We start from the raw sequence: 20,479 nt of genomic DNA, 5'->3' as shown, positions 1-20,479 counted from the left end.
GACAGAGCAAGACCCTATCTCAAAAAAAAAAAAAAAAAAAAAAAAATCCACAAACCCTTACTGCAATCTGAAGGGGAGGGGTAGAAACTTAGATATGAAAGACAGTGAATCAGAAAAATACAGGGAACTTCTTCAAATCAATATAAGCCAGAATATCCTGTATTGCTCAGGCAGTGGAGGAACAAGGTTCTTACAGAACCACACACATTCTCTACATTGAGAAATACCATACCCTGACAGAAACCTGTCTCCCCATCCCAGCCAGCCCATGCCTGAGAGAGCGCCATGGAGAGGAGCCAATGCTTCTCTAGGGAGTTCTCTTTTCCCTAGGTGTGCTGGGAGGGAGAGAACCAGTAACAAAGAAGAAAATACTATATTTTAAAGGTTAAATTCTAAGCCCTTTGTAATCTCCACTAAAAACATGAGTATGCAAATCACAGCTGAATTTGCCCACTTAGTATCACAAGTATTGCCTCTGGCAGTTCTTCCAGAATATTAAGAAAAACTCTGAGTTTTCTAAAATAAAAACAGCAGATTTCACTTTTCTGTCTGATGGGAAAGGTATCTACTAGTTTGTCATCTCTCTTAAGGGCCTAGAAAATTAATTTGGGTGGAGGAACACACAATGAGTAAATTTGGTTTGTTTCTCAACCTTCAAATACTCAAGAAAGATGCACAGGGATGCATCAACAAAGCAATAAGATTATACACATTTTGGATCTTATATCTTTGAATGAGGGTCACTCTTCAACAGAGTTACTTATAAGAATTGTCCACTCATTTTCATGATGCTCAGCAGACTCCACAGATTCTTCTTTTGTAATAAACTTCTGGGAAAATCTATTTGCTACACGATAGTAACGTCTTATGTTAAGGAAGAGTCTTAACTTTTGACCCAACTTACTATCTTGCTCACTTAAACAGCTCTGAACTACTATCAAATCTTTACCCTGTGAGTAAAAGCATGTGACAGATACTGAAATTGAAATAGGACCTCATTACTGTAGCACACATGTAGCTGTGTAGTTTTCCGTGATGATTACTGAGGAAATTATACTTGTTTAGCTGGATTTTTTTTTTTAAATTATGCTGTAAAAACAGTAAAAGCCCGTATTGTTAAAATCTAGAAGACAATAGCGCTGAAATATTTCAGAATAGCTCTTGAAGTTTCCCAGTTAAGCCATTTGAACTTATGTGTTGGTCTACGAAATTTGACAATCTGTTTGATTTGATGAATTACTGGAAAAACTATGCTATTTAAAGGCATCAAATAGCCACTTACCTTAAAAACATGCCCATGATTACATTTCAGAATCTTTCTTAAAAAGGCAATTATTGTAATAGATGCCCCACCTACATCCTTTTTACCAGGCCTGTATACCAGGCCTCAGAGGCTCTCAGGGTCAGCTACTATGGTCTTTTCTCCAGAAGACTGCCCTCACTGCAAGGGAGCCACCTCACTTGGTACTACCTGGGAGGCTGTCCTTTCCCTCTGGAGACAGGCCCCATCCAACAACAGACTGATGAATACAAAAGCTGGACTCCCTTGCTTCTCTGGAGCCACCCACACTCCAGAGCTCCCGGTAGGATGAGGTGGAAGCTAGGCTTCAGCGAACCCATCTCTTTGCGTGGCTTTTCCTGATGCTTTAGTCTGTTTCTCTCTCGCTCACTCACTTCCAGGTTTCAATGGAGAGTGCTCCTTCAATAAATCAACAGGCCAAAAGAGCACACTGCAAGCTCTACATCTACAAAACCCAACCCAAGACAATTATGATCCTGTATAATAAAAGCAGTTTAAACTCTGAAGCAATATTTACATAAAAAGCAAATACAGTAGACACCACACTACCTTGACAGGATGAAGATTCGTTGTGGTGATGATTTTGTGCAGTGGGCCTGCCAATTTTGGGGGCAGTTTTGGCTCTTTATCCAGTCCCTGGGGCTTAGTGTAATAATCCAGTCTCTCTCGAGGAAAGAAATTGTTGATTATGGTCACACAATCATGTTGACCTTTTCATAGAAAAATAGAAAAGTTGTAGTTTTAGTATTAAAAATAACACATCTGGATTTTAAAATTAATTATGTTGCCATTTTTGTGATGTAAACATGCACCAATATCTTTATTTTTCAGGAAAGGAGAGTAGAGGAGGAGGAGGAGAGGTAAAATATTTTAGAGAACATCTATAAACATTCCTTGTAAAGTTGATAAACAATCTTTGAAAGACACAGAATCCAAAATACATGTGAAGATTATGTGGATTACAAAAGAAAGCACTGTTCAACTTGTAAGAGACCCTAGGTATTTCAAAACAGTTGCTTATAAGTTAAATGTCTCCTCTTCTCAGCCTACACAAATGATGCTCATGTTTCCCTAATCACATCCGGTTGTATTTACACAAAATTTAAATTTACTGCATATAAAGTATTGTTCTTATTATAATGATGATATTAAACTGAAACCCTCTCCCCCTTACCCCCTACCCCCCAAATTTGAGAAAAGCTTGCCCTCTTTGTGAAATGTAGAGAAAAGGCTTTTGCTTCCATAAGCTTGGAATCCATATCGTGGCTTTGCATAGAATTCCAAGCCACTTCTCTAAGGCATCTCTAGTTAAAAATGGTTCTATGAAAGCAAACTCTTCCCTGGGGAAGCTGTTGGCCTGCAAGTATGCTCCTGTGGCCTCCCCTCCCTAGCTCCCTCTCCACTACCTCTCTGTAGCAAAGCAGTGGCCACTCTGGGCAAGCAGGCAGAACCCACAGGGCACACAGGAGGGCGCAGGTTCTGCCTGGATCTCCGGAGGAGAGACTTCTTCCTCCGTTCTGACCGGTGAGGGCTGGGGGACCAGCGGAGGCGCGCCTGGGCAGAGCGTGCGGACGCCATGGTCCCCGCTCTCGAAGAGTGGTCCCCCCGGGGCAGTCTGCGTGGCCCCTGCCTGCTTTTGCTTGGTCCTGGGAGCGTCTGCTTGATCCTGCTGACAACAGGTGACCTGCGTGGGGACAGCACTGTGGGCCAGCTGGACCCTGGTGCTTGAGGCTGGCAGAGGGCTCTGCTTGTCCCTGAAAGTTCCTGGAAGAACCCGGGAGTGGCAGGCTTCATCCTTGTGCCTCAGCTGGTTTGCTGACCAAACCAGCTTAATGTCTCAATTAAATGGTTGAACACTTTTGATGAGATATTTTAGAACTTTTTTTTTTTTTTAATGGGAACAGCTATCTTTTTATTGAAGCTGGATATAAGATTTTGTTTTAAGGAAGTATATGCAGTTTGTCTTCATCTTCGTTGGTTTCTTCATACACAGATGTAAATTTCCCCACAGTTACCTGGGTTGATTTTGATGTGGTGTTCATAACCCATTTGCATTAGATTTGCTTGGTTGAATGTCATTTTTCTCTCTTCTTAAAGATTCTGGAAGGAGGGGTTATCATTTTCTAAACTAATTAATTAATGTCTTAATTGAGACATTAAACTTTCTTCTTCCACTGATCCAGGACCCTATCAGCTTTACCTGACTGCCTGGGAAGTACAGAACAAAGTGCCTATGGGGATCCAGCAATTCTGAAGATTATGCAGTGCCTCCAACAGAGGGCTTCTTGGGTTGGAAGTGTGTGGATAACATTTACCCTAACAATAACCACCACAACTACAGCTAATAAGAGCATTTACGTTAAGCAGATTCAATTATAATATATAAATAGACTTTCAAGAACCGCACAGAGATTTAAATTTTAAAAATTAACAGGCAAACTGAAAGAGGTGATCCTGGTTACTATTGAGAACTAAATTAGTAACACAGAGGATCAAGGCCAGTCATGGTGGCTCATGCCTATAATCCCAGCACTTTGGGAGGCTGAGGCAAGAGGACTGCTTAAGCTCGGGAGGTGCAGACCAGCCTGGGTAACATAGCACAACCCCATCTCTACAAATAATTAAAAAAGTTAGCTGGGTACAGTTGTACGTGCCTGTTGTCCCAGCTACTTGGGAGACTAAGGCAGGAGGATTGCTTGGGGCCAGGAGTTGGAGACTGCAGTGAGGGTGTTTTTTGTTTGTTTGTTTGTTTGTTTTTTTTTTTTTTGGTGAGACAGAGTCTGGCTCTGTTGCCCAGGCTAGAGTGCAGTGGTGTGATCTTGGCTCATGGCTCACTGCAACCTCTGCCTCCTAGGTTCAAGCAATTCTCCTGCCTCAGCTTCCCAAGTAGCTAAGACTACAGGCGTGTACCACCATACCCGGCTAATCTATTTTGTATTTTCAGATGGGGTTTCACCACGTTGGCCAGGCTGGTCTCAAACTCCTGACCTCAGGTGATCTGCCTGCCTTAGCCTCTCAAAGTGCTGGGATTACAGGCGTGAGCCACCATGCCCAGTCAAAGCTGCAGTGAGTTTTGATCACACCACTGCATTCAAGCCTGGGTAAGAGACATCCTGTCTCAACAAAATAAACAAACAAAAAAGATCAAGTGGATGAAATATCTCAAAACAGAAAAATTCAGATATAGAAATCATTATGCAAGAGATGAAAGAGCTAAAGAACAAATCCAGGAAATCTAATAGTGAAAATTAACAGAAATGTCAAGGGAAAAAAAGGAACAGATGGAGAATTAAACAAATGATAAAAGAAAACCTCCCTGATTTGAAAAGAGAATTTAATAGTGATCACAATACCATTTTTGGTACTTCATGCTTTTATTAAGTACCAGAAAACCCAATTTCTTTCTTTTTGGGGGTATTGGGGGAGGTGGGTATTTCTTTTATTTCTTTCCCCAGTATATACGTCTTGAGAAGTCAAACAGTAGCAATCTATATTAAAAATGTGAAATGAGCCTAGGTGCTCTGTTTAGAAAATGAACACCTCTCCCAGAATCTTCCAGAAAGAAAAATGACATTCAACCAAGCAAATCGAATGCAAGTGGATTATGAACACAGCATCAAAATCAATCCAAGTAACTCTGAGGAAATTTACAACTGTATGTGAAGAAACCAGAGAAGATGAAGACAAACTGCATATACGTCCTTAAAACAAAATATACATCCAGCTTCAATAAAAAGATAGGTGTTCCCACACACACACAAAGTTCTAAAGTAGCTCATCAAAAGTACTGAACCAGACATAGGAAGACCTGAAGATAAAGTAGTCAGAGAAAAATATGGAATTAGCTTATAACTATATCTTCTTGTCAGTCCTCCACCTAGTACAGTCAGGGATTTCTTAATTATACCTTTTTTTTTTTTTTTTTGAGATGGAGTTTTGCTCTTGTTGCCCAGGCTAGAGTGCAATGGCGCGATCTCGGCTCAGGGCAACCTCTGCCTCCTAGGCTCAAGCAATTCTCCTGCCTCAGACTCCAGAGTAGCTGGGATTCCAAGCATGAGCCACCACACCCAGCTAATTTTGTATTTTTTAGTAGAGGCGGGGTTTCTCCATGTTGATCAGGCTGGTCTCTAACTCCTGACCTCAGGTGATCCGCCCGCCTCGGCCACCCAAAGCGCTGGGATTACAAGTGTGAGCCACTGTGCCCAGCCTAATTATACCTTTTTAAAGAGAAAAAATAATATTACTTTACCTTTTTTCCCAGATTAAGCTTTTTCATTTTAGGTAGTGCTTATTTTGATATTTTCATTAATCTGCTAATAACATATTTGAATAATATGTTTAAAGTTTATCTTTGTAAATACTTAATCATTTAGGTTTAAATTTTTGTAATTGAAATTCTTAAATATTTTACTGGTTTTAAATTTATAAATTCTGAATATACATAACTAAAATAATACTATTAATATAGAAAATAAATGCTGCGGGTGGAAAAGCCAGTACATCATTTTGCTCCCATATTACAATCACTAGATTTGAGTCCTCTAGACTTACAGGGCTCAGAGTGTGATGCATAGGAACACACACATACAACAAGACATATCCTATTCAACTTTTTTATTCCCAAGGATAAGCTGAAAATCAAACGCTCTTCCAGAATGAGAAATGTAAAGTTTACAATGGAAAGTAAGTTGAATTCTCATTTGCAAAACCAGAACTTAGAAAACTATAGAATAACTTCTATATATCTCAGAGAAAAGAACTGTGATATGAGTCAGAAAGCTAGGCAAAATATGACTCACATTTCAGAGAGAAAGGTATTAATAGTTTTGTCATGATGGGTTTCAAAGAATATACAACCTACGTAACCCATTTGAAAAGGTCTATAACCAAAACCTAAATGAGAACAGAGATGTAAAGACAAAAATGGAGACAAAGGGGAGGAGAGAGAGGACAGTAAGAGAGGGAGTTCATATGAGTGGGTGAAGATAGATGACAGGCAAATCTGGTGGTGTGGATTACTGAAAGAGAAGCAACACCCTGTCAATGACACTCTCACTACAGCTGGTACTAAAAATACTAGGCTCTCTCAGCAAAGTCCACAGCTACAGACAGGTATGACTGGGACAGGTTTTGCGGAAGTATCAGAGGAGGCAGAAAGGAAAGACCTGTGGCCTGACAAGGCAAAAACAGAGAATGTGGAGAAATAAATGAAGTATAAGGATTTCATCTTATAAGGTTGCTAAATGGGTAAATACGGGGCCTTGGGGATGGGGGATGTGGTACTGTACAGTTTTGACCAGCCAATCACTTTAAGGAAATACATGTGCGCGTGCGTGTGCACCCCCCCACACACACAAGCGTGCACAATGTCAAGTAAAATAAAGAGTAAAAATGAGGTCAAAGAGGAGGAATGCAACCACATATATCAGTAATTACATTAAATATACATAAGTTAAATACCTGTTAGGAGAGGGAAGCTATCATTTTGGATTATAAAACAGAACCCACCTATACATTTGTAAGTTATACTACTTAAATGAAATGATAAAGATTGAAAATAACAGATGAGCAAACAGCTTATTGACAAAAAAAGGAATTAGGAATAGCTGTAATATCAGTAAAAGTAGAACTAAAAGAATTCAACAAGAAAAAGAGTGACATTATACAATGATAAAACCAATAGCAATATCAAATTAAAAGTGAAAAGCTAAAAATATTTTCATTAAAAACAGAAAAAGACATGTCAATTGTCACTATTATTTCTTCTAACTTTGAAGTCCAAGCAAATTCAAATAGAAAACAAGATAAAATTTAATAGCTAGAAAACCCATTAAACTGTAATAAAAATAAGAAAAAAATACAGAAATCAATAACTTTTCTCTTTATTATCCATAACCAGCTGGAAGTGATTGAGTGTGGAGGTGGTAGTGCAAATTCTTACCATATATATGGACAGTAACTACAAATTACTAAGAAATAAATTTTGAAAGAAAGGATTGATATGAAGGAACCTATTAAATATTATTGAAAGACCAAAAGTCAGTTCCCTCCCCTAAAAGAAATGTAAAGGCATACTGTGTAATTGGATGGAAAGTCCTAGCATCATACAAATGTTAATTCTCTGCAAATAATTACATAATCATTTAGTAAAAGATAATTTAACTTACCACAAAGGTGGTATTTCAATTCAGTAGGATAATGTTAGCTCGTGTAATAAATGGTACCATCACGATTAGCTATATATCTGGGGAGAAATGAACTCTAAACAAATAAATTCTAGAGGTACCAAAAAAATCATAAAAAATAACTGAAGGATATTTAGGAGAATACTTATATAACTCCTGGTCAAGAGGCCCACTTTTAGCAAAACAAGAAACACAGAAGCTATAAAAGAAAAAATATGACTACTTAAAAGTAAATTTCCTGATGGGCACAGTGGTTCATGCCTGTAATCCTAGGACTTTGGGAAGGACCTAAGGTCAGGCGTTCGAGACCAGCCTGGCCAACATGGTGAAACCCCAGCTCTATGAAAAATACAAAAATTAGCTGGGCGTGGTGGCACATACCTATAGTCCCAGCTACATGGGAGGCTGAGGCAGGAGAATCACTTGAACCCAGGAGGTGGAGGTTGCAGTGAGCCGAGATTACACCACTGCACTCCAGCCTGGGTGACAGAGTGAGACTCCATCTCAAAAAAAATAAATAAAATAAATAAATAAATAAATTTCCTATGGCAAAGGTCTCCATAAAGTTAAAAAAGAAGAAGGAAGAAGGAAGAAGAGGAGGAAGAGGAAAAGGAATAAAAAGGAGCAGGAGGAGGAGGAGAAGGAGGACTGGCATAAAATATTTGAAATACATTTGTTAGATAATGGATTTGTATGCATAAAGCTCCTCAAAGCAATAACAAAGGGCATCCCCCCACAAAAAAATGAAAAAACAGTATAAGTGGGTAATCCACAAAAGTGAAAATACAAACTACCAACAGAAGTGCTTAATTTCATGAATAATGAGGGGAAAGTAAGTTCACAATGTACAGTCTTTTTAACTATCAGATTGGAAAAAATGAAAGAATGATAATACCCATCTCTGGTGAGGACATTACTGTGAATTACTATGCCCTTTTGGAAAGGAATCTAGACTTACACTAAAATTAAAACTCTAGGCCGGGCGTGGTGGCTGTAATCCCAGCACTTTGGGAGGCCAAGGTAGGCAGATCACGAGGTCAGGAGTTCGAGACCAGCCTGACTACATGGTGGTCTTGTACCTTGTCTCTACTAAAAATACAAAAAAAAATTAGCTAGGTGTGGTGGCGCATGCCTGTAATCCCAGCTAGTTGGGAGGCTGAGGCAGGAGAATCACTTGAACCTGGGAGGCGGAGGTTTCAGTGAGCCGAGGTTGCGCCACCGCACTCCTGCATGGGCGACAGGGCAAGACTCTGTCTCAAAAATAAATAAATAAGTAAATAAATAAAAAAATAAAAACTCTATATCCTCTGTCTCAGCAATTTTACTTCTAGGAAATACTTTAGAGATATTAAAGTTCTAACACATAAAAAATATTCAAATATTAACTTGTAAAAAATAGAAAATCAAGGATGATTATTACCTTGTTTGTAGAAAAGGGCTTAAAAACCTGTAAAATTGGTCAATAAGGGAGAGCTAACTGAACTTTGGAACATCTATATCATGGAATATCACGTAGCTGTTGAAGGAAATGAATTATGCCTACTGAGATGGGAGGAACGTCCATGATATATTACTAAGTGAAGAAAACAAGTTACAAGGAATATCTGCTGTGTGATGGATGGCATTTTAAAAAAATGACAAAAATCTTATGTATGTATGTACACATGTATACATACTGATCCACTTGAAGGAAACAAAAAGGAGAGAATGAGCTTTTTTAAAGGCTAATTATTTGGAAAATACAGTAACAACTGGAAGGGTGCAATGTAATTTTTTGTCTGTGAAATTAAATAGATTAAAATGGAATGAAAACATTACTCTTATATTAGGATAGAATTGCAAACAATTTTTACCATAGTAAAAATGTTGTTAGTATTGTAGTGTTAAGAAAAAGAAACGAGCATTGTATTAATGCCTGAAAGGAAAGACTCCTCCATTTCCAGACCTGTGATCTTGGGATAATTAGTTTACTTCTATCTGAGCAGTATTTTGTTACATTGTGGATATAAAGAAAACTTGTACAGTTAAATAGAACTTCAGAGATCACCTAATTCCCCCGCTTCTTTGCATACAGATCAGAAAACTGAGGTCTATGGAGGTAAAGGAATTTGCTCATGATCCTGTAACTAATCATCAGCACACATGAACTAAAGTTCAAGTCTCCAGATTCCTACTTTAGTGTTCTTTCCCACTGCAGTGACACCCTCAAAATTAGCTTAGAACTGAGATGGGGGCAACTTGGGGCCTGTACGTATGGGAGTTAAAATATTTCTCTGAAGCGTACACAAGGCCACACCTTTCTCAAGTTCTTCTGAAATTAAAATAAGGATATTTCTTCTAACAGAAAAAGCTGTCATAAGGCAACTGAGTGCCTGGCTTAATCAATGGCAGCTTCTATTAGTAGTTTCAAGAAAATGGTACAATAAAATTTAATATAATATTCAGTTACCATCCTCCATACCTAATTCCCACTGTATCTGAACTTGACTTCTCTCAAAATCCCCCTTGAATGGGATAGATCCTCCTCTTCTAGGTATTTTTATGGAGCTCTGAAGTTCTACCTTGGAGTTTATATTTTCGCACCATTTGTCATTGCTATTACCCTTTCAGTGCCATGAAAGTATGAACAGCCTGTCTTATCACTATAACCAAGACACCTACAGTGATGCTTGCTTTATAGGTTGTGAACATTATTTGTTTAATGAATTATTAGTCCCTATAAGGCCACTTACTGCACTCCCAATAAATGAGATGTTGCTATCTTTGCTTTTCTCTCAGTGGAGTCTCTTCACCACCAATTCAATGGCGTCCCAATACCAAAGAACAAGAATTCACTCCCACTCTTTCCTTACATTATGTCAAGTAATAGGATTAACACGCCAAAAATTATTGGGCACACCAAATAAATGTCTGTGGTTGATGAGAATGATAATGAAGTAGTTGTATATTATTATCAAGTACTCTTTCCTAAGAGTTACGTCATTGTTGTAATAATTATTAACAACACTAACTAATACCATTTATTTAGTGTTACATGGAAAGCTCAAGTCTCTCACCTCTTTTTAATCTTCACAATAACCCTGTAACATTTTACCATGAGGAAAGTGAAGGTCGGAATTATTAAGTACTTTGCTATCATGTGGCACAGCCAAAATTTAACTTGGGATTACTGACTTCACTCTTCATATTCTTAAACAGTACGGTTAGCTACTTTCATTAGAGACATAAATATACACGTTACAAGCATTTGTGAGCAATTAAAATGGCCCCACTACTCTTTGTATTCCAAAAAGTGGAAATTCGAAATAGCCTTTTGTTTTCTCCAGAGTCACTAGGTATTTCATTAAGTTACAATGGACTGTAAATACTTATGTTTTAAAAGCAACATGATAATATTTCCACCAAGAGAAGCAAAGTGGTTTATTTTCCACAAGGGAAATTTTGGGCATAATCTAATGTAAAACTGCAGCAAAATCTCACCCACAAAGGCTGCCATCTGAGCTGCTGTTCTTCCCACAGAGTTGACAACATCTGTCTCAGCACCAGCTTCCAACATTACCCATGTGATGTCTTTATTACCTAGAGTTTTAAAGGGAACATATTTGTTAATGTGAAGGAGGACACAATTTAAACATCCCTTTTCTAAACTCTTTATACCTTTTTTCCCCTCAGTTCGTTTTAGATTTCGGTCATATGGATATTTTCATTCTTTTAAAACATGAATCATAACTACAGTAAAGAATGAAATGCTATAGAACCTACTTAGAAATTAACCTTATTTTCTGGAAAACAAATCAAGCAATGCAAAAGCAGTATGGAATTGAATATCGCTTTTTTAAACAAAATGAAATATGTTTTCCTAGAGGTAACACTTAGAATAAAATCAAAATACACATACAAAAACATTTTTAAAAAAGAGATAAAATGAATAGGGTTCCCCTTTAATATCAGCTAACCCATCCCGTTCCCCACACTTACAGGCTCTGGAATAACTATTAACCACTGGGGTATCTATCTTTCTACACCTTTTTTCTATCTACACATACATATGCTATTCTATTCACATTCTTCTACTAAAGTAGTCATTATGGGTATTTTGCTATTATGAACTATACTCAGTGAAAAGTATTTTCCATTCATTTTCACAAGTTTGAATTATGATTTGCTTAGGAACACCTCCTGGGAAATATTGCCGGATCAAAGGTTATGCATATTTTGAATGCATTTTGCCAGGCTGCCGTCCAGCAAGGTTGGACTGACATGCACTCCCCAAAATAGTGTAAAGAAGTTCCTGAGCATTATAGCTCTTTCTTAACATTTGCCAGTATAATAAGCTAAAAAATAAAATTTATTGTTCTAATTTGCATTTATTTGATTACTGTGCAAAATGTTTTATATTTTGATCAGCCAGTTGTATTTCTTTTGTTTTCCATCCAATTTTCTTTTTTCTTTTTTTTGAGGCTGAGTCTCGCTCTGTTGCCCAGGCTGGAGTGCAGTGGTGCTGTCTTGGCTCACTGCAAGCTGCGCCTCCTGGGTTCAGGCCATTCTCCTGCCTCAGCCTCTGGAGTAGCTGGGACTACAGGTGCCCGCCATGATGCCCAGCTAATTTTTTGTGTTTTTAGTTGAGATGGGGTTTCACCGTGTTAGCCAGGAAGGTCTCGATCTCCTGACCTCGTGATCCGCCCGCCTTGGCCTCCCAAAGTGCAGGGATTACAGGCGTGAGCCACCACGCCCAGCCAAGTTTTCCATCCAATTTTCTACCGCAGTATTTTTCTTTTTATAATTGATTTATAAGAACTCTTTTTTTTTTTTTGAGATGTCTCACTCTGTCACCCAGGCTGGAGTGCCAGGGCATGATCTCGGCTCACTACAACCTCTGCCTCCCAGGCTCAAAAATCCTCCTCCTCAGCCTCCTGAGTAGCTGGGACCACAGACGTGCACCACCATGCCTGACTAATATTTGTATTTTTGGTAGAGACAAAGTCTCACCATGTTGTCTAGGATGTTCTCGAACTCCTGGGCTCAAGCAATTGGCCTGCCTTGGCCTCCCAAAGTGCTGGGATTACAGGTGTGCGCCACTGTGCCCAGCTAAAAGAACTTCTTATATTTAACAATATAATCCTTTAAGGTATATAATAAATATTTTTAGTTTTTGTTTGTATTTTAACTCTATGGTATATCCTACAAATGAAAATGTTAAATTTTTATCAATATTGTCCTTTTTGGATTCTGTGGTTTATACAGTGCTTAGAAATGCTTCTGGGTTCCAGGATTATGAAAACATAGATTATTATCTTCAAAGTACAAGGATATTATATTACTTCTGTATTTTTCAAAGAGCTACACCAATTACAGATAACCCCACTTAATTTTAGACAGTATTTCTAAATTGTCCTTATTCAGCAAATAATAAACAATACAAATCCGAGTAAGTTTCTAAATGGATCATCATATTTAGTACATAAGTGCCAGTGAGGCAAACAGATATCACAGATATCGCTCTATCACAGCGACCGTTCAAAAGAACAAAGAAGTTTTCATATCACTTGAAAATATAAAAATATAGAATATCAAAGGCGGTAACTTGAAAGAAAAACAGATCCAGTTCCTCAATTCCATCAAAATGTTGTCCACATAAAGAATCAATTGATTTAAATAACAAAAGAAACAGATCACCAAATTCATTATATAATTTATTTCCTGCATTATAGCTTTTCAAAAACCAATCGCCATCATTCCTTTCCATAAAACTTGATCATAAAATTACTAAAATCAAAATGCATTTAATCTTTTAGTATATGTGTACTTGTAACAAGTTTGTACAGGTAACTAATATTTATAAATACTAAAACTTCACCCGAAAGTGCAGCAAACATGAGGGCTGTGTATCCATGTTCATGCTGATGGCAATTTACATCGGCTCCATGTCGCAGTAGTAACTTGCACATATCGAGTTTTCCTTTATATGCTGCATGCATTAGAGGAGTCATTCCATTCTTTAATAGAAAGAGGGAAAAAGTATTATTTTTACTGTTTTTTCTGTACCTATGAACAATTTCTGCAATTAGAAATATAAAACGAATATGAATTAATTAAAATGATCTTTATAATATGTATTTGTATATTTACTTCCACATTTGGATCTTCCATAAACTTCTGAGGAAGAGAGAGTTTTATAACTGGAGATGTTTTTACAGATTAGCAAACAGACTCAGAGAGGACTTGCTCAACCTCACATGACTAGTAAATAGTGGTGGCAGGGACTGAAACCCAAATTTTCCAAACATACTTACTTTCTCAGAAAGCAAACGAAAAAACAGATACAAACACATTTTTTTAAAAGAAGAAAAATCTCAAACAATGACTCTCAAGAGGAAAGTTGAATAAAGTATGGCATATGCATAACATGGGATATTTAAATGAATGACTTCATCTGTATGTACAGAATGGAACATTTTTCACAAATTGTTGTCAACGAGAAAAGGTGCAGGAAATGCATATTACAGTGGTATCATTTTTTAAAACCATGATTCTCTAAATCACACATATATTTTGATCATACATATGATTTGATTATATGTGATTGTATAAATATGGAGAAATGGTTGGTAGTATTTAAGCTACATTGTTTGGTCAAATCACACATATATTTTGATCATACAAATGATTTGATTATATGTGATTATATATATATGGAGAAATGGTTGGTAGTATTTATGCTAGGCTACACTGTTTGGTCTCCATATGCTTTGCGCATATTCAACAAAACATCCAACCTTTTATGTACTAGCTACTACTATTATTTGGTAGATTCATGGATGAGCTGTTACTGTGAGTGAATTTTCTCAGTAATGTAGGCGAAACACTGTAAGTACCAAAACATCAAAGTTGTTTTGGGTGAAAAGCTCTGTAAAACATATAATCCGTTACCTTAGTGAAGCTTAGAATGCTAACATAATGTGAATTATTCTTGATGCTTCCAAATTATTATTATGAACATAAGCCATCATCTTGTTAATGCAGTACACACTATGTTCAGAGGGTTGTGGACACGAGAATGATAGAGAGGCTGGGACCTTTCATTGCAAAAGAGAAAACTCCGTGGAAGCAAGGGACATTGCTTGAGAGTAAGGATGGAAAAATGGTAGGCAGATGATAACTTTGAAGACTCCTTTAGCTAGGAGTCTCTATAGAGATAGAATATTAGCATGCTGGGAGTGGGTGGGTGGGTATGGGTAAATTTCATTGTACAGAGGCAGCCAATGGAGTGGTTTAAGGGAGTGGGAATGGACTGCATGGCCTTTAGCTTTTCAATAAGGCAAAACCATATCGCGAGCATGACTTGGGTGATATCTCCTAAAGGATGATAGAATCTGTCCATAAGAAGCTAGTGTGTAGCCTGAGGGGTGGTAGGGGAAGGACACTGGACCATCAGAAAGGCCACCACAAAGAAGCAAACAGCTATTTCTTTTGCAGATTTTAGGACCAGACTTCACCATGGAGTTAGTTTTTTTCTGTTTATCCAGAACAGGTGGGCAGTCAATCACCCAGCAATCCAATCCTACAACAAGAGGTTATCTAGCTCTGAGAATGAATAATCCCCAGACTACAGAACTGACCTATAGTTTAAAAAAACAAAACAAAACAAAACACAAAGCTTTCAACAGAATGTGATGATCTGCTTAAGAGCAAAAGAGATATGCAAAGCTTTTGAATCTCACATCACCAACTGTCTTTACTTTCTTGTGTTTGTGTTTTCACTGTCATCTGTGTTAATCAATTCTGCCCATTTACCTGTCTCCTACTACTCCCTTTCCTCTCGTTAAAAAAAAAAACATTTCCTGTCTCTTTTCTCTTTCTCGCTTGTTGTTTTTTGGTCACCAGCTGTCACCTTAGCTGGAAGTGGTTTTTAGAGCAACCCAGTGAGAGAAGTTTCTTTCCAGAAAGGTAAATATTGGCCGGGCAAGGTGGCTCACACCTGTAATCCCAGCACTTTGGGAGGCAAAGGTGGGCAGATTACTTGAGGTTAGGAGTTCAAGACTAGCCTGGCCAACATGGTGAAACCCTGTATCTACTAAAAAATACAAAAATTAGCCAGGTGTGGTGGTGGGCACCTGTAGTCCCAACTACTCAGGAAGCTGGAGAAGGAGGATCACTTGAACTGGGGAGGTGGAGGTTGCAGTGAGCCAAGATGGCACCATTGCACTCCAGCCTGGGCGACAGAGCGAGACTCTGTCTCAGAAAAAAAAAAAAAAAAAGGTAAATATCCCAATCATATCATCTGCTGTGCAATCTCTGAACCTGCTCTTTTTGTCGTGTTTATAATGCAGTATATGATTTTCCCATATCAAATTTCAGTGCTGTGGTAGATGGTCCTGGGTATTAAAAAAAAAAAAAAAACTACTGATAAGTAACAAATTTACACTTATTTATCAAAGAAGTGGATATCACATATACTTTCCTATCTTAGTTCAATTTTGTGTTATAAGAATTTAGAACAGTGCGAAGGAAAATTATAAATTTTGACTGCAATGATTACTATGCATTATCTTGGTTCTAGTACCATGTTGTTTATAAAAACTTTTCCATGGGCAAAGAGAAAATAAGTAATATTAATAAATTTTGATGCTCCATAGAGATATAAACCCACCATGCTATAAATTTTCTATTTATTGTAGTGTTTTTATAGTATTTCAGTGTAAATATCCAGAAAAGGAAATAATTTGAAACAATACTGCTTATCTACTAGAAGTAGAAGAGAATATTCCCATGTTCAAAATACATGATGCAAGTTAATTTAAAATGTTATATTACAGTTGTAAAGATGAAATAACTTAGCATCAGACAGAATATTAAAATAAATGTCCACCTCAAACTAGAAAGGTAGTGATAAGATTTCATAAAATGTTATCATACTGTAATTCATCAATTCTAAGATACATCTCACTTTTATATTTAAAATCTCCAGAATTTTCACTTTACTAAAGTCTCACAAATTACCATCAGTTTCCACTCCCCTCATTTAAAAAATATCTAGATGAATTTTTAATCTATGGCATCTCTGATTCAATGATATGCAAGAGTAAAAATCCTCACGTCCTTGTCATTTCCCAAAGATAACCTTGCAGGTAGTCTGCTTAACTGAACTGCATGAGAAACGAGCTTCTACAATTCTTTAGATACAATCACCTTAAATATAAAGTTCCTCTCCCATAATTCTTAAGTCAAAGAATTAATCAACATTAGGCTATTACACTGGAATTCTGTCATTAAATGCAGCATCCATTCAGCAAATATTTAATGAGTGCTTAATATCTGTCAGGCACTGATCTATATACATTGGAGGTAGCAATAAGCAAACTTCATGCCTCCCATAGTCTAAGTCCCCGGGACTTACAGTACAGGTGACTAGATGGATAGTGATACAAGTGCTAGAAGGAAATAATATTAAGTAAAGGGGAGCAGTGCCAGAGGGAAAGAGAAGACTATTATTTTAAAGAGGACATTCAAGGAATGTCCCTCTGAAAAGGTGGCATTTGAACAAAGCCCTGAAAGAAGTTAGGGAGGCTAGGAATGCAAATAACTACAGGAAGAATGCTCCACGGAAAGGGAATGAAAGTGCAAAAAATTCTGTGCTGTGTTCAAGGATGATCACAGAGGCCAAGTCTGTCTGCAGCCCACTCAATCATCAGGAACACGTAGGAAGTTTCTTGTCTTGATTCTGGTACTTCTATTTGAATATTAAGTACGATGCTAAAGTTTGTGGAAGGTTTCTGCAAACCTTCTATCGGGTTACAGAAGAGTCATTCTATCCTAATTTGTTAGTTTATACCATCAAATGTTATTATATATTATAATATACATTTTAGCATCTGTTGAGATGATCCTATTTGCTTCTGTTTTATTCTGTAATATAGTGAATTACACTGAAAGGTTTTCTAAAACTGAACCATCCTAACATTCTTGGAAAAACCTTACTTGGCTATGATGTCTTATAATCCTTTTAATAGATGGCTGCATCAACCTGCTAACATTTTTAGAATTTTTGCCTTTGTATTTATAAAGTGACCTGGGTCCATAGTTTTGTGGAACTTCTTACTATTTGGCATCAGCATTATGCTAGCCTTATCAAATAAATGAGTATCTTCCCATCTTTTTCTAAACTAATGGTATAATTAGTGTAAAATGAGAATTAACAGGTCCTTAGAGTTTGGTAAACCTTACTCTGGTTTGCAGCTTTTGAAGGTGGTAGGAAATTTAAAAATATTTATACAAATTTTCCTCAATTATTGATTATTCCAGTTTTTCTACCTTTTTTTTTTTTTTTTAGGCAGTCTCATTCTGTCACTCAGGCTGAAGTGCAATGGTGCGATCTCAGCGCACTGCAACCTCCGTCTCCGGGGTTCAAGCGATTCTCCTGCCTCAGCCTCCCAAGTAGCTAGGAGTACAGGCGCCCGCCACCACGCCTGGCCAATTTTTGTATTTTTAGTAGAGAAGGGGTTTCACCATGTTGGCCAGGCTGGTCTCCAACTCCTGACCTCAGGTGATCCACCCGCCTCGGCCTCCCAAAGTGCTGCGATTACAGGCGTGAGCCACTGTGCCCAGCCTAGTTTTTCTACTTCTGTACGAGATGAATATATCCATTTTAATTTTCTACAAAGATCATATGGGTTTCCAAATGTGTTGGCTTAATAAAAAAGTTATGACAATCCTCTTTATAATTGTAGTTATGTTTTTCTTTCTCCCTTCCTCCCTCCTTCCCTTTCTCATTTCCTTCCACCCATCTTTCCTTCCTTCCTCCTTACTGTTTCTACAAATTGTTTTCTTTCTTGTACTTCCCAAGCTATACCTATATTTCAGTTTTAAGTTGATAATTTTTACTGTTTTTTCTTTCCTGTTTTATTGAGATACAATTCATACAGAATACAATTTACTCAATTAATTTGTAGAAATAAATGGGTTTAATATACTCACAGAGTTGTGCAGCCATCACCACAATCAATTTTTGAATATTTTCATAATCCCTGAAAGAAACTCTATACCCATTAGCAGTCATTTCCCACTTCACCCCACTCCCTTACTCAGCCCTAGTCATCCACTAATTTACTTTCTGTCCCTATGAATTTGCCTATTTTTGGTATTTTGTATGAATGGAATCCTAAAATATGCAGTCTTTTGTGACTGACTTCTTTCACTTAGCATTAATGTTTTCAAGGTTCACGCACATTGTAGCAAATATCAGCATTTCTTTCATCTTTGTAACTGAATAATACCCATTGTAGGATTATACTATATTTTGTTGATGTATTCATCAGTTGAACATTTGGGTTGTATCTACCTTTGGCTATTATGAATAATGCTGTTATAAACATGCATTTGCATGTGCAAAATTTTGTGTGGATATATGTTTTCATTTCTCTTAAGTATATATGTGGGATTTCTGTGTCATATGGTAACTCCATGTTTAATCATGTGAGGAACTTAGAGACTATTTTCCAAAGTGGCTACACAATTTTACATTCCCACCAGCAATGTATGAGGGCTCCAATTTCTTTACATCCTCGCTAATGCCTGCTATACCACCTTTTTGATTATAGCTATCCTGGTGGATACGAAGTGGTATTTCACTGTGCTTTTTATTTGCATTTCCCTGATGGTTAATGATGTTGAACCTCTTTTCATTATGTATTGATCATTTACATATCTTCTTTGGAGCAATATCTATCTAGATCTTTGGCTCATTTTTTAATTGAGTTATATATTATTTTATTATTGAGTTGTAGAAGTTCTTAATTTACAAGTGCCTTATCAGATACAATTTGTAAAATTTTTCTCCCATTTTATAGATTGTCTTTTCGCTTTCTCGGTGATATGCTTTGAAACACAATAGTTTTTAATTTAGATTATTTCCAGTTTATCTATTTTTACATTGTTGCTTATGTTTATTTGCTTTACAATTTTTTAATTTCTGTTTTATTTTTTCTAAATCATTACTATTTCTTTTAGTATACTTTTTTAAAAATAATTTCATGAATTAAAAGCTCAGAACACCACAAAGATTACAAGTGCAATGATAAACACTACAAAATTTCTTTTTAGTATCACTTTGGCCAGCAAAGAAAGCTTTTGATAAATGTTGTATTTTCAGTTGTAAATAGTCGGCAATTTTTATGCTTTATCTTCATTAACCTAAGCATTATTTAGAGTCAAAAAAACAAATTCCAAGATATGTGCTTCATTATTTGGATTATATTTTTGTTTCTTTTCAAATGTATTATACTACATTTACTGTCTGAAATAAGCTACAACTTCCTTTATAAAATAGTATAATACATGGATTAATTTTTATCAATGTTACATGTAAAGAAGAAAATATACTATTTTTTTCTGCTAATATACAGTCCATGTACTGTTAATTGGGTTATCCAAATTTTCTACATCCTACGTTACTTTTTTTCTATTTAATCTGTTAGTTTCTAAAAGGTGCTATTGCGATCTTACAGATTTCTTCTTGGAGCACCACCATTTTTTTCTTTATGAACCTCAATGCTTACAGCTGATAAGTTTATAAGAAAAGGCTTAAGGCTATTATGTTCTTGGTGGATCATTAATTTAACATATAAGACAGAATGTCCATATAATTATTTTTTGCTTTAAACTTTATTTTGTCTGATATTAATTTTGCTATCCATGTGTGGGTAAAGAGTTAACAGAACCCCTTTCCCTTCTGCATGAGAAATGGAAGTCCAATGAACTTTTTAGCACTAGACTATGCTATATAATATAGTCGCCACTGGCTACATATGGCTATTAAAATTTAACTTCTAATTAATTAAAATTAAACAAAATTAGAAACTGGTACTTCTAGCCAAGATTAGTAACAAAAGCGTCTTCCTAGAGTAACAGAAAAACAGATGAAATAACAATTTGCAAGACACTGTCGGTTAGGCAATAAAACACGTGATCCCTGAGAAAGGGAGAGCAACTGAATTGG

The 20,479-nt window shown here is 36.8% G+C and overlaps 1 protein-coding gene across 1 annotated transcript in view; it reads right to left on the bottom strand.

The window, feature by feature from the left end:
• The window catches only part of ANKMY2 (ankyrin repeat and MYND domain containing 2), a 46,969-nt gene that overhangs the window by 14,696 nt on the left and 11,794 nt on the right, over positions 1-20,479 (bottom strand). Inside the window, exons 3-5 of the mRNA XM_023215908.1 lie at positions 13,343-13,481; positions 10,966-11,064; positions 1,850-2,010 (exon numbers count right to left, since the gene is read on the bottom strand). Of these exons, the coding sequence (XP_023071676.1) occupies positions 1,850-2,010; positions 10,966-11,064; positions 13,343-13,481 (399 nt within the window). The remainder of the gene's footprint in view (positions 1-1,849; positions 2,011-10,965; positions 11,065-13,342; positions 13,482-20,479) is intronic.

The sequence above is a fragment of the Piliocolobus tephrosceles genome, chromosome 8 (assembly GCF_002776525.5).
Source record: "Piliocolobus tephrosceles isolate RC106 chromosome 8, ASM277652v3, whole genome shotgun sequence".
NCBI classification, from domain to species: domain Eukaryota; kingdom Metazoa; phylum Chordata; class Mammalia; order Primates; family Cercopithecidae; genus Piliocolobus; species Piliocolobus tephrosceles.
This window is presented reverse-complemented; position numbering and strand designations above follow the sequence as displayed.